The 14,191-nt window shown below is 46.2% G+C and overlaps 1 protein-coding gene across 1 annotated transcript in view; it reads right to left on the bottom strand.

Moving 5' to 3' along the window:
* Window positions 1-878: 878 nt before the first annotated feature.
* The window catches only part of Cdip1 (cell death inducing p53 target 1), a 20,104-nt gene continuing 6,791 nt past the window's right edge, over window positions 879-14,191 (bottom strand). The window contains exons 2-5 of the mRNA XM_008846407.3: window positions 3,636-3,746; window positions 3,214-3,369; window positions 2,329-2,602; window positions 879-2,229 (exon numbers count right to left, since the gene is read on the bottom strand). Of these exons, the coding sequence (XP_008844629.1) occupies window positions 2,118-2,229; window positions 2,329-2,602; window positions 3,214-3,369; window positions 3,636-3,720 (627 nt within the window). The 5' untranslated portion in view covers window positions 3,721-3,746 and the 3' untranslated portion in view covers window positions 879-2,117. The remainder of the gene's footprint in view (window positions 2,230-2,328; window positions 2,603-3,213; window positions 3,370-3,635; window positions 3,747-14,191) is intronic.

Here is a 14,191-nt window from a genome sequence, read left to right on the forward strand (position 1 = left end):
AACTGTACCCCAAGCTGGCCTGGAACTCGCTGTGTAGACAGGCTGGTCTTGAACTGAAGAGATTCATCTGCCTCTGCCTCCCAAGTGCTGGGACAAAAGGTGTATGCCACCACACCTGGTGAACCTGTGATTTTTTTCAAACTCAGAAATACTTTGAAGTTTCCTACTTTTAAAAAAGCATATACTCACTGGGTGTGGTGGCGCATACCTTTAATCCCAGCACTTGGGAGGCAGAAGCAGGTGGATCTCTGAGTTCAAGGCCAGCTGGGGCTACCGGGAGACCCTGTCTTAAAAAAACCGAAAAAAAAAAAAAAGCATAAACAATTCAAAGCCTAACATTGAAATGAAAAGTTAATTAAAAATAAATGTAAAGTTAAATATTTTTATTAGTAGGAATCTCTTACCTGTAAAAGTTTTATATGAAAAATGGTAAAATGGCAAGGAAACTCTAAAGGCTTAGCCCACTACCTTCACAGTATAGATAAGTTATTTTACCAAGGCTATAGCTGGTCCAGACCCTAGATGCCCAGACCACACTTAATTTTTAGACTATAGGCCTCAGCCCAGTAGCTCTAGCTTGCTTAAGGACCAAGAGCAACACTTATAGGGAAGGTCACTAAGCCCAAGCTGGGACAGTGTCCAAGTTTGGAGATCCTGTAGGCTAGATGCCAAAATATGTAAATGGTTTGAACCAGTGTTGAAACTGACATCTACCCTAGCCCAGTCATAGGTAGATTCATTCAGGGCAGTCTATACTTTGATTTGGCATAACTAGATGCTTAAGTGTGTACGCTTCTAGGCCAGTCCTTTGCCTGCCAGTAGACTACCTGTAGCCCCACCCTGCCCCTCAGAGAAGGAAGCCAGGCAATACAGCAGAGTACCAGAGCAGGGGAATTAAAGGGCCGATTTAATGAAACTACAAACTGGGACCAGGCCAGTTTACAGTGACAGGAGGCCATGCAGTGCTAGTGTAAGGTAAGGAGAGGGACAGCAGCAGAATACAGTGTCCACACAGGCATATTCACAGACCAGTCAAGAAATGGACAGATTTGGGCTTGCACAACTTGGACAAGACTCGTCCCGAGGACACCCCCATCACTTGTGGCTTCTTCCTGGTCCCTAGTCCAGTGCCACAGCTGTCCCTAATGAAGCGCCTCAATGTGGGATTAGGCCTAGAATCAGCAAGTCAATTGTCTCAGTACTTAAACCAGAGATACCAATGAACCCATAAAGAGACCCTTCTAATCTGCCATCCCTCCCAACTGGATACAAGCCACCAGACAGAAGTTACACCCATATACAACACAAACATGGAGTAGACAGGACAGGCTCATGGGCATTCCTTCTGGCCCTAGATAATAACAGGGGTTCACAGAAGTGTGGCCACAAAGGAGGTCAGCACATTGACTGAAAGGAAGCTAGGCAGGAACAGGGATGAATCCCTCTTGGCTACCAGCACTAAAACTATAGCCCAGTGTCCTCTCTGCCAGGCATCTTTTAGGCACCTGGACAGGGAATAGAAGTCCTGGATTTCCATACCTGAGAGTTCTGAGGGCCCAGGGTTGGCAGTTACTTCTTTCTTACCCTACCTATGGCACCCCAGTGGCAATATATCCCATATAAACCCAGGCCTTTAGATCCTGTCCTGCTTGGGTCTACCTGGTTCTAGATGATGTCCTAACCTCATTCCAGCAGGTCAAAAACAATTGTGGTTCCAGGCACCGCCTCCACTGTAGGCCACAGTGTGGGGCCTGTTAATGATTTGAGTGCTTTTGGTCCCAGGGAGAGTCAGGACCAAGCCTTGGACGGAAATGGAGGAATGAGGACTCTAGTAGGAGAGTCTCCTCAACTTATCTGGATTGCAAATGCCAAGCAAACCCACATCCACAAGTTCAGTGCCAACCCATGCCACCCCCTGGCCCTTGGCCTTAAGTCCAACAGAATGTTTGCTGGAAGAGTCAGATGCTCAGGGAAGGGCAAGGTGAGAATAGGACTTCCAGGGGACAGTGGCAAAACTTCCAACCCCAAGTGGGGGTTGTGGGGGAGTGACCACTGAACATGGGAGGCAAAGCACAGGGGGCCAGACTGATAGGTGGGGGAGTCCAAGTCTGGCTCTGTTAGCACAAGCGCTTGTACGTGTAGATGTAGGCTTTGCAGCTGGGGCATGTATGTGTCACATCCTTGAAGTCATTGATGAGGCAGGGGATCAAACAGCAGCCCAGATCACACCTGAATTGAAGACAGGAGAGACAGGCTGAGGCCTGAAGAGACAGAGACAGCACATATAGCCCTTGTCAGCCCCACCACTTGCTAGCACCCCATACCTACCCCATGAAGCAGCAGAAGAAACCCAACACGAAGTTCATCAGACCAATCTCATAGGAGATCTTGGTGGTGATGGCCTGCTGGCAGTGGGGGCACACTGTCTGCACAGGTGCTCCTTCAAAGATCTCTCCCTGAAGCACTGTGACTGTGGTGGCTGCCCCTGAAGGGACCAAGACTGTAGCCGTGTGGCCCCCAGGGCCAGGACAGGGCCCTGGTGGGTAGGGTCCTGGTGGATAGTAGCCCATTGGTGGGTGAGGGCCTGGAGGAGGGTAGAAACCTGGAATAGCAGAGAGATCACTAGCTAGCTGCTTGTCTGGGTGAGAGACCACAAAGTCCAAGATCTCAGTGTTCAAGGCACAGCCTGAAGCTTCCTGTCATCCTGCCAAAGAAAGGACCAGTGGGAACAGGTTTTGCAGCTGAGGTCCTGGCTCAAGTTGACCATAATGGTCCAATCCTTTTGATCTCTACATGGGACTAAGAGAAATATGACAAAACTAGGAACACGATCCAGCCTTGCTTCTTTGCCTCTGGCATGGCAAGACTATTCTGCCATGCCTGTAAGGATGAGGGCTTCAAGAACAGGAAGGCAAGCTTCATTCCTCCATACAGGGGTTCTCTTGCATGCCAAAGACTAGCTCGATTCAACCCCAGAGACTACAAGAGCAGAGTGGTAGCCCTAGAGAACTGGTGATTGGGTCTCATGCCCCTACCACAAGAAAGCCTGGCCACAGCAGTCATCAACATGAGCACTGTAACCAAGGAACCTTAAGTGGGTGTCTCCCAGTCTATGTCACCCCTTTCCTGTGTACAGAACATGACTGATAATTATCCAGTGAATGTGGTATGACAGTTTCCCCAATGCTTCCTTCAGGACTCTTCCCATCTCACCTGGAGGCATGTAGGCGCCATCTGCACTCATGTGGGGAGGCACAAAGCCAGCCTGAGGCACTGGGTGACCAGGTGGCTCATAGGGTGGAGGGCCAATGTCAGCAGGAGGCAGTGGCATACCTGGTGGGGGCTGCATCACTGCTGGGGAGGTGCGGCCTAGACAGAGAGGGGCAAAAAGAGGAAGGCTCAGCTGGTCTCTATACATAGGCTGGACACAGGGTGATCCTGAAGCAGGAGCATTTCACTGTGAAAAGTCCCCAACCATATCTGAAGTGGAAAGGTAGCTGTGACAGAGACCCCAGGAGGAAAAGAACAGAAGGACCTTGAGGATAAGAGCCAGTGACAAAAGGTACTAGCTCAGCAATCCCATCTAGGAGCCTTACCCAGGCTGCCACCAGATAAGGGTTATTTGGCTGTCTTACCTGGATTAGGTGGGGCTCCGCTTTTCTCCTCCAGTAAGGGGGCTGTGGGGCCTCCAGGATAAGGAGGGGGTGGCTCGTTAGACATCTCTGCTGCTGCCACTACTTCTGGATCTGCAGGAAAAACTCATACTTGAATTCAGCTCCTGCTCAGGCTCTGGCTTGTGGTAAGAGCAAATGTGTATAACCATTGTCAATACCCTCAAGCCCAAGCACACAGGGCCTACTGTACTACTGTGCATTCTCATGGGTTCCCTACCTCAAGCTCAGGTTCCTGAGTGGCTACCTTTTCCTTCCCTCAAAGGAGATCTAAGTGTGGAAGGATCAGGGTTGGTGGCAAGGACCTGTGCCTTTGGGAGTTCAGACTGTGTATCAGGCTGCTTCTGACACTAGAAGACAACCTCAGTTAGGAGACCACCCATCAAAGCTACCATCCTTTAGCACTGTTGCATGGTGACCCATACATCTCTGGAAGCTGGAGGGTAAGGACAGGACCCTGAGGACAAGGCCCAGTAATCCTGTCTGGGAACCCATCCCAAGGTTCCACAGAGGGCAGCATGGTACCAGTCCATTCACCCTACCCCCTTAACACTGAGCCACTACTGCAGCCATGGAGGGGCCGACTTCTACCAAAGTTTGCTGTGGCAGGGGGATAGCAGTCTGGTTTTCATACCTTAGATTCCCAGTGCTCAGAAAATGAAGACAGGTAAGGGTATTTAAGCTGCTGGCTAGGACAAGGAGGGTTCTGGGAGTTGTTTCAGAGAAAGATGAAGCAGCACCCTCACTGGGCTTCCAGGCTGGCTACTTAACAATGCTATCCACAGGCCTAATGACTCCACTCCCCATACTGCCTCAGCTTTGCTCTTCTTTCCCCAAGTACCACAACTGCTGGGTCCTCTGTGTGCCCACTTAACAGTCCCCACAGATCCAGTTCCTATGCTTGAAATGTTTTTAAAAAGGAGCTAACTGCGGGTTGGTGTCTGGCACTGACTTGTCCCCTTCTGTTTTGCTTAGGAGGCATGAAGAAGAGTCAAATTCCTTGAGCATTTATTGCAGGGCACTGGTGAAGCAGGGATATTCAGGTCTTCACTTTAAAACAAAAGATGTATATGTGTTTCTGTATGCAAGTATGTGCACATGTGTGCAGGGCCCACAGAAGCCAAAGGCATCAGATCCCACCAGGAGTTGGTGTTACAAGCAGTTGTGGGCTGTCCAACATGGCTGCTGGGAAATGAACTCAGTACATGCTCTTTAACAGCTGGGCCACCTCTCCAGCCCTTCCTTGCCTTTACTCTTTTTTTAAAAAAAGTTTATTTTTATTTTTTATTTTGGTCTTTTTGAGACAGGGTCTCCCTATAGCCCCAGCTGGCCTGGAACTTGCTATGTAGACCAGGCTGGCCTTGAACTCAAGAGATTTGCCTGCTTCTGCCTCCCAAGTGCTAGAATTACACCATTCCCAACTTTATTTATTTATTTTTTTTATGTGTATGAGTGTACTGCCTGCATGTAGGTAGGTATGCCTGTGTTGTGTAGTACCCACAAAGGTCAGAAGAGGACATTAGATCTCCTGGAACTGGAGTTAAGGATGCTTGATAGCCACCATGTAGGTACTGGGAACTGAGCCTGGGTCCTCTGCAAGAGCAGCTAGTGCTCTTAACCACTGAGTTATCACTCCACCTCCCACCCCCTTACTCTTAATCAGCATCATAAAACTAACCAGTAATAGCTTTTTCTTTTTCTTTCTTTTATTCAGTCTTCTTTTTCTTTTTTGAGACTGGGTTCCCCTGTTGTCCCAGCTGGCCTGGAACTCACTGGCCTTGTTCTCACAGAGATCCACCTGTCTCTGCTGGGACTGAAGATGTATGGCCACCGGGCGTGGTGGCGCACTCCTTTAATCCCAGCACTCGGGAGGCAGAGGCAGGCGGATCTCTGTGAGTTCAAGGCCAGCCTGGTCTACATAGTGAGTTCCAGGACAGCTGGGGCTACGGGAAGACCCTGTCTCAAAAAGACCAAGAAAAAAAAAAAGATGTATGGCCACAGGGGCTGGAGAGATGGCTCAGCGGTTAAGAACACTGGTTGTTCTTGTTTGAATCCCAGCACCCACATGGCAGCTAACAACTGTCTGTAACTCCAGTTCCAGGGCATCCGACGGCCTCTTCTGTCCTCACGGGCATTTCATGACACAGGTGCACTTACCTATATGCAGGCAATACACTCATACATATAAAATAAAAATAATAAAATACTGAAAAAAAAAGATATATGGCCAACTACACTGGGCCACAGTAAAAGCATTCTGAAGTGGGACTTTTTGCTAACTGAAAAGAAGTAACATGAAATAGAAAAAAACAAAATACTAGAGCATATACAGTGAAAATAGCATTTTTGCAAAGCCTTACAGTGAGTCCAAGCATTGAGTCTGCATAGGTAAAGGATCCTGGCGTTCATAATTCTTTTTTTCCCTCTACTCCCCCCTACCTCACTTTTTTCCTTTGAGGTAAGTTTCACTGTATAGTCCAGGTTGGCCCCCAACTCTTCCTGCTTCATCCTTCCAAGTGCTGGGATTCAACTTTAATATCACAGTTTGAGAAACTACACCCATGACTTCAAACACAGCCTAATCTAGTCCAAAGAATGGGTTCAACTTTGACAGTCTGAAATTACACCCATGACCTCCAACACAGCCTAACCAAGTCCAAAGAATGGGTTCAACTTTAGTATGACAGTTGAAGAAACTGCACCCAAAACCTCCAACACAGCCTAGCATCCACCATGTTCTTCTGTAGGAAGTTATTCAAGCAACCTGAGACTAGGGCACTCACCTACACCCCTCTGAAGCTTTATCCCACCTTTGCACAGGCAGGCCCGTAGCTGAAGCTTCTAGGAACAGGTCACAGTTTTAGCCCCACCCACTGTTCCTGGGCATAAGGCCATTTTTCTGCAAAGCCACCCTCACATCCAGCAGCCCCAACTTACTGAGAACATCTGAATTTGAAATGCCGTCTGCTTTTCAGGCTGGCTCAGCAGTGTGGGGTGCTTTGGGACCTGCTTAGTACAGGTGCCAACTCTGTACTAAGCAGTAAAGAGTGGAAACTGTAAGGCATCCCAGCAGTACAGTCCTGCCTGGCTTTCCCTCACTCATCACACAGCTCTGCCATGGAGTGCACACTTTATCTTTGCTCAGCCACACCCACCCACCCTGTGTGGAGGCTCTTCTCTAGTGAACTTCTGGCTCTGGGTTTTCCCAAAAGCAAGGATGGAACTGACACTCTGCACTGTCCCCCAATCCCAAACTGTGGAATGTGGCTCAGCTCCATGGAAAATATTTACAGTCTTATAACATGGGGTCAGCAGAGTACCAGAACTCAATTTCCCTCTCCCACTGAAAGGGGAAAGGGGTGGCCCGGTGTCAGGCAAACAGAATGGACAGCATAGAGATCTGGAGTTAGACAAACCTGGCCTCTACCTTCCTATGTCTGAGACAATCCCCTCCCCCAGGTCCATATAGAACCCAGTCTCTTAATATAGATTGTTCCATGGGGTGAGGGCTGCCTACTGAGGGAATAAAAATGTTCTGCAATTATATCATGGTGATACTTGTACAACTTTCTCAACATTAAAAGCACCAAATGAAGGCTGTAGAAATTGCTCAGTTAACAGCACTTGTTGCTCTTGCAGAGGACCTGAGTTCAGTTCCCAGCACTCACATGACACCTCACAACCACCAGTAACTCCAGTTCTTAGGAGTCTGATGCCCTCTTCTGGTCTCCACAGGCATTGCATGCATGGGTACACTTACATGCTAGCAAAAACCAAAAATAATAATAATAAAACAAAAAAAATCAAAAAGAGGGGAAGAGTAAATGGTAGGTATAAACAAAATATATTGTATACATGTATGAAATTCTCAAAGAATAAAAATTTCTTAAGAGCACCAAATGAGCCAGGCATAGTCATGCACACCTTTTATCCCAGCACTGGGTGCTGGGCCCAACACCTGAGAGGCAACAGCTGGTAGATCTGAGATCAAGCTCAGCATGGCCTACATGGCAAGTTCCAGGCCAGTTGCGGTTACTGAGAGATGCTATCTCAAAAAAGCACCAAACGATACTTAACAGTGGGATTCATCCTGAGAAATAAGTTGTTAGGCTATTTTGTACTGTACAAACATCACAGAATATAAAAGCTAAAATGACTATGGTAACATTTAATCTTAAAGAACCCTTGTATCTATCCTTCACCAAAACCGTGTTTTGTGGCACATGGCTGTACTTTGAAAAGAATAAATACAATTCCAAGACAGGCCCCGGAAGGACAGCTTTGCCTAGGGCAGAAGTAGGAGGGGGAAGAGACAGGGACTGGACTCCTTCTGGCTGAATTCAGTTGTTCTCCTCTGGGTCTCCTGTTTCTCAGAGAGGAGTTCCAAGCACAGGGCCCTGGGAACTGCCCCTGGCATTCTGCTTGGCTTTCAACTATTCATTACGCACTTCAATTGATCCAAAGCCAAAGCCTGGCCAGCAGGCAGCAGCCTACAGTGGCCTGGCAAACTGCCTGCTGCTTCAGTAGGGGTGGCAACAGGGTACACATCTCCTGGTAACAACCACTGCTGCAGGGTCTTAAACTTTATTTTCCAGTTGAAACTATCCCTCACACTGCACTGGGGTGTGTTATATATAGTCCCATGATCTCTTCTATCCCTCAGAGTGCTGTCGCAGGCATAACACCAAGTCCCTGAAGCAGCAAAGCCCAGGAGAATCTTGAGACCTATTAGGACAACCAGTCTGGAAAGCTCTGCACATAGGCGCTAAGGAAATGAGGCAAAGGTGGCAGAGAGGGCAAGTTCCAGAGGGACTTTCTGACATGACTGTTTCCAGGTGTAGCAGACCAGAGGTTCTCACTTCTGGCTTGCAGACTTCTTTATTATTGAGGATCTCAAATATATTTCTCTCTCAACATATCAGAAATATCTTAATATCATATTAGAAATAAAAAATGAATTTAAAAATTAGCTGAGGGCTAAAGGTGTAGCTCAGTGGGAAAGCACTTTCCTTGCATATGCAAGGCCCTAAGTTCAATCCCGAGCACCAAAACAGATTAAATATCATGAAACTATCAAGCTCAAAATGGCAAATAAGAATTTTTAAGCTTCCAATTAACACTCATTTGATAGTCCAAATTTAACTCTGAAGAAGGGTATGGGTAGTACATGCCTTTTATCCCAACATTCAGAGTCAGGTGAATCTGTGAGACCGAGACCAGTCTGGGATGGTCAACATAGTGTTCCACTATATAGCTGGGGCTATATAGTGAGAACCTGTCTCAAACAAAACAAAACAATTTTTTTAAAAAAAAAACACTGACAACAAATCAGTAACAGAATTAGCCACATATGGTGGCTTAGCACTTGGGAGGTTGAAGCAGAAAGATTGCTGTAAGCTTGAAGTCAGACTGAGAGAGTGAGACCCTGCAGGGTCAAGTCTCTGATGCCAGAGGGACCTAGACTAAGTCTTGGTTCTCTCCAGGGGAGAATGAGTCTGTTGTTGTTCTACCTGGACTGCACCCCAGGGAGGTACCTGCTGCTGTGGAAGTTTTTTAAAATTAAGCGGTCAGGATGTGGATTCTGCATCACACATACTGAATTCAGTTCTACCATTTTCTAGCTGTAACATCAGATCCTCAGTTAACTCATTTGCCTTTTCAGAGTGGAAGAAAGGTTTAACAGCGTGTGCAAAAGGTCCACTTACAGGTTCACAAGAACACAATGAAAAGAACCTGCTACTGATTATGAATATTATTCGACAGGGATCAAATGCTTCTGCCCTGGGTGTTCTAATCCCTGAAGTAGAGGATCCTGGTGCACCTGTACCACCTGCATTGACCTCATGAGGAAACACTCTGGTAGGACTCCAGGCTAAGCAACTTAGTCCTGTGGTGTCCATTCTCAGAAGAGCAGAAGCCACACCCTCTGTGAGAACTCCTAAACCAGATGCCTCTAATTCTGCTACCATGCCTTCCCTGCCATGATGGACTATATACTTTTTTAAACTGTGAGCCAATATAAACTCCCTCTTAACAACAAAAAATAAAAAATAAAAAATCCCAGACCCCTGAGCAAAGTGTGGTTGTCCACACCTGCAGTCCCAGCACTCAGGAGGCTAAGGCAGGGGGATCTTGAGTGACCAGCCACCATAGGCTACATAGAGACCCTAATCTCAAAAAATCAAGGGCAGGAGATATAGTTCAGGGGGACACTTCACATGCCAAAGGCACTGGTTTAATCTCTAATACCCCCCTCCCCTTACACATACACACACACACACACACACACACACACTCACACAAAATGAAGATGGAGAGAAGAGATGGCTTATTGGTTAAGAGCATTTGCTGTTCTTGCAGAGGACCTGGGTTTGGTTCCCAGAACCCACACAGTGGCTTAAAACCATCTGTAACTCCAGTTCCAGGGGCAATGCCCTCTTCTGGCCTGTGTGGTACATACACACAACAATCACATACATAAAATTTAAAAAGAGAACAGATAGCTAGGAAGTACAACTAGTGGCCCTCAAGTGAGGCCATGCAATCCTAGCACGTGATGAAGTATGGTCACCTGGTAGTTGGATACTGCTGCTATTGTTTAAGGCTAACAAAGCACTTACCATCTGGACCTAAGTGGCCAGGATGGGGACAGAAGAAGTGCTCAAAGTGAATACAGGGGCTTCCCCTATAAATTCCTATTGTAGGGATAGTGCACCAATGTTCCAGGCCCTCCTCTTCTCCCATCTTCACCAAGCCCTGCACAAATCTCCAGCTAATTCAGGCCCCTATTAGTGTATGACCAGACCAGAACTACAGCTGACCAGAGGGACACTATTCCCAACACACTAGACAGGGAACAAGATGTATCCTTTACAAGTCCACTTGGTTCTCAGAGAACCCTGATAAAGGCTGAACCTTCCAAAGACTGTGGTCAGAAGATTGCCTATATGCTGCCCGCCCCCTGAGAGACTGTTGTCTTTAGCTGCTTAGCCAGCACTGGGAAATCCTGACTGTGGCCCATCTTCCAACGTTTCAGTGGAGGCAAGCTAAAAGGGGCAGTGCCCCTCGTCACTGGCAACCCAAACTATTTTCTGCCCCCACTCCCCTTTTTTTCCTCCTTTTCTAAGACAGGGTCTCCCTGTATCCTCAGCTGACCTGGAACTTGATATGTAGACCAGGCTGGTCACCTGCCTCTGCCTCCAAAGTACAGGAATTAAAGGTGTGCACCTCACCTTGCCCAGTGGCTTTTATGTTTTTTTGAGATATTTTTTATTTTTGAGACAAAGTTTCACCATGCAGTTTAAATTGGCTCCATCCTCCTGCAAAGAGGTGGGATCACAGGCCCAGTGGAGTCTTAGTTTTCTATCTGTAATGCCAAGGCAGCCGCACCCCTGACCCAGTTATGAGGCACAAAGCTCATACCTGAAGAACACAAAGTTCAAAGCCTTGCCCTGCAGTGTTCAATAAAAACAAGTAATCTTATTATTTGTATCTATGGAGGTACAAGCAGAAGGAGAAAGAGGAAGTAAAAAGAGAACACTTTCTCTGAACAGAAGCAAAATCAAAAGAGACTGGACTAGTGGTTCTAAACTTACAAGTAGGTAAGACTTCTAGGACCATGATGACAACAACCATTGCACAATTTATACCATGCTGAATTTTTATCGAATCTCTTGGCAAACTCTTAATTTCCTGTAACCTGACATCAAAGTAGGGGTCACAGCAGAGCAGGTTAGTTGTACTTTTCTGGAGGACAGTTGTGCTTCCTATACATTTTTTATTTATTCCATTTCAAAGTAGTTATCCTAGAGACAGAACTGACATGTGGGAAGCAATTTCCAAAAGCAAATGTTCTTATGCCTTATTGTCTTGACATTCAGCCAGAAAGACAGCTAAACTCATTTCATCCATCTACAAAGTAATTGCATTCACCCCTGAAAATGACATATTCTACTTTTTAAAATATATTTTATTATCTTTATTATTTTTTTTAATATGTATGAGTGTACAATGCCTGTGGAAGACAGAAGAGACTATGAGATCCCCTGGAACTAGAGTTACAGACAGCTGTCAGCTGCCATGTGGGTGCTGGGATTCGAACCCGGGTCTTCTGCAAGAACAGTCAGTGTTCTTAACTGCTAAGCCATCTCTCCAGCCCCACATTCTTCACATTCTTTTCATCAACATGGAAAAAATAGTGTGGACCCAGCACTAAATACAAGTAGTATCAACAGTGCAATTCTCCTTTAGTTGCCTTCTTTAGGTAATGAAGTTTTGGATGATTAGTTGATATACAAATACAAATGCAGAAGCCCTTTACTTCTATGTAGTTTCTATTTTTCTATGATAAATAGCTCCTTTGAATGATTCCTTCCTCAAAATGCTGAAAACTTAAAATTTATGTTAGCCCTTCTCCACAAAAAAATGTGCTTCAGACTATGATTGAGTTTTGCAATCACAAGCAGCTTCTACTTGGTCTCCCTTGGTTTGGTAGAGTGAATCCCACCTCTCTTCTGGATCACCTCCCAGGGCTCCAGGCAAAGAGTCTAGAATAATCTAGTAGGCTAGCCTCCAAGGCCTTGCATGGAAAAGCAACAGACCACCCGATAGTGGAGCATAGGCAAACAAATCCCCACAAGATGCCTGATACAGAATAAAGAGGTTATCAGGTTTGCTGGAGGTGGTGGCTGGTTCTGAAGCCTTAGCTGGTTCTGAAGCCATGGCTAGTTCTGAGCCAGGAATGCAGCTCAGGCTCCTCTCAGGTCCAATGCCCTTGTCCTGTTCTCTGGGCTGCCTCTGTGCTCAGAAGCTTGTTTCTGCATGTTCTCAACTAGCACAGAAAATGATGGAAATACAGACAGAAGAGGAAATGAGGAGCAAACGATGGAAAACCAGCTACAGCTCTAGCCACAACCAGTGATAAGTCGTCAACACCTGTTTCAACGCAGGCCATGGTGACTGAGAGCTCACTAATTTTAGAAACACCACAAGCCCACAGAACCATTACTTAAGCCACCAAAATGGGAGCTCTGAAAAAATAAAATCCTTATATCTGCCTGCACTGAGCCAACACAAAATGAACAGTCTCTGGGCTATTTTAACTAGCTTTCTACCAAGTGTTAAGATTAAGACTGTCATCCTGACCTAAGAAAAAGCACAAGACCCTATGTGCAGTAAAACATGTGGTCATAACAAGTCATGGTTAGCAGGTAGAAGAGTCCTTTAAAAAAAAAGATTAATTTCAATTTTTTATTATTTTTATGTGTATGAGTGTATTGCCTGCATGTATGTAAATGCACCTGTGTAGTATAATGCTTGCAGAGGTCAGAAGAGGGCAACAGATCCCTTGGAACTGAAGTTACAGATGGCTGTAAGCCACTATGTGGGTGCTGGGAATCACACCTGGGTCCTCTACAAGAACAGTCAGTGCTCTTAACTGCTGAGCCATCTCTCTAGCCCCTAATTTTTATTTTTTATTCATGTGTGTGCATGTGCGTGTGTGAAGGGCATAAGTGTGCAGGTGCCTGCAGAGAAAAGAAGGCATCAGATCCCCTGGAGCTGGAGTTACAGGCAGCTGTGAGCCACCTGACCCACTGCGTGCTGGGAACTGAACTTGGGTCCTCTGCAAGAGAAGAATGCACTCTTAATCACTAAGCCATTTCTCTAGCCCAGGTGGAAAAGTCTATTTTTACTTTTTTTTCCCCAATGACAGGTTCTTACTATGTAGCCCCTGGCTGTCCTAGAACTCTATGTAGGCTAGCTTCAAATTCAGAGATCTGACTGCTTCTGCTTCCTGAGTGCTGGGACTAAGGGTGTGCACCACCTTTTGAGGAAAGGTTGGAAGAGTCTTAATTGGGCCACAAACACCTCCCAGCCCTTGGAGCCCAAGGAGTAGCCCCACCTCCAGTCACACAGGCCTTGCCCAGGTCATCCCATTCCACCAAAGGAAGCAACCTCTGGGCTCGCCTTCTTTCATGTACTTCAGAGTTACTATATATGCTGTCCCCCCCACCCCCCCAAAAGCCTTTTAGAACAATGAAGTGACCTCATCTTTATGATATTTAAATCTCTAGTGATAGGGCAGTCCTTCAATTATTTTGGAGAAAGCTCAGCTAAGGGAAGAAGATGAGCTTCAATGATGTCACTGCTAGTGTTAAGACAATTTGGGGAGGTCACAGAAATTGATAAAAGAATGACTATACCACAAAACACAGCAGACCTGGTGATTAATTATTCCTGGGTGAGACCTCAACAACACTCTTCAATGTTGATGTCAATCTTTTCAAGAGAAATTTAATTTTTTTTTCTTTTGTCTTTTTGAGACAGGGTCTCCCTGTAGCTCCAGCTGTCCTGGAACTATGTAGACCAGGCTGGTCTCGAACTCACAAAGATCCGCCTGCTTCTACCTCCCAAGTGCTGGGATTAAAGGCGTGCACCACCACGCCAGGCAAGAAATTTAATTTTTAAAAATTTATTATTTTATGTGTATGTGTGTATTGCCTGCATGTAAGTAAGTGCAC

The sequence above is a fragment of the Nannospalax galili genome, unplaced genomic scaffold (assembly GCF_000622305.1).
Source record: "Nannospalax galili isolate Female #2095 unplaced genomic scaffold, S.galili_v1.0 scaffold471, whole genome shotgun sequence".
Lineage (NCBI taxonomy): Eukaryota > Metazoa > Chordata > Mammalia > Rodentia > Spalacidae > Nannospalax > Nannospalax galili.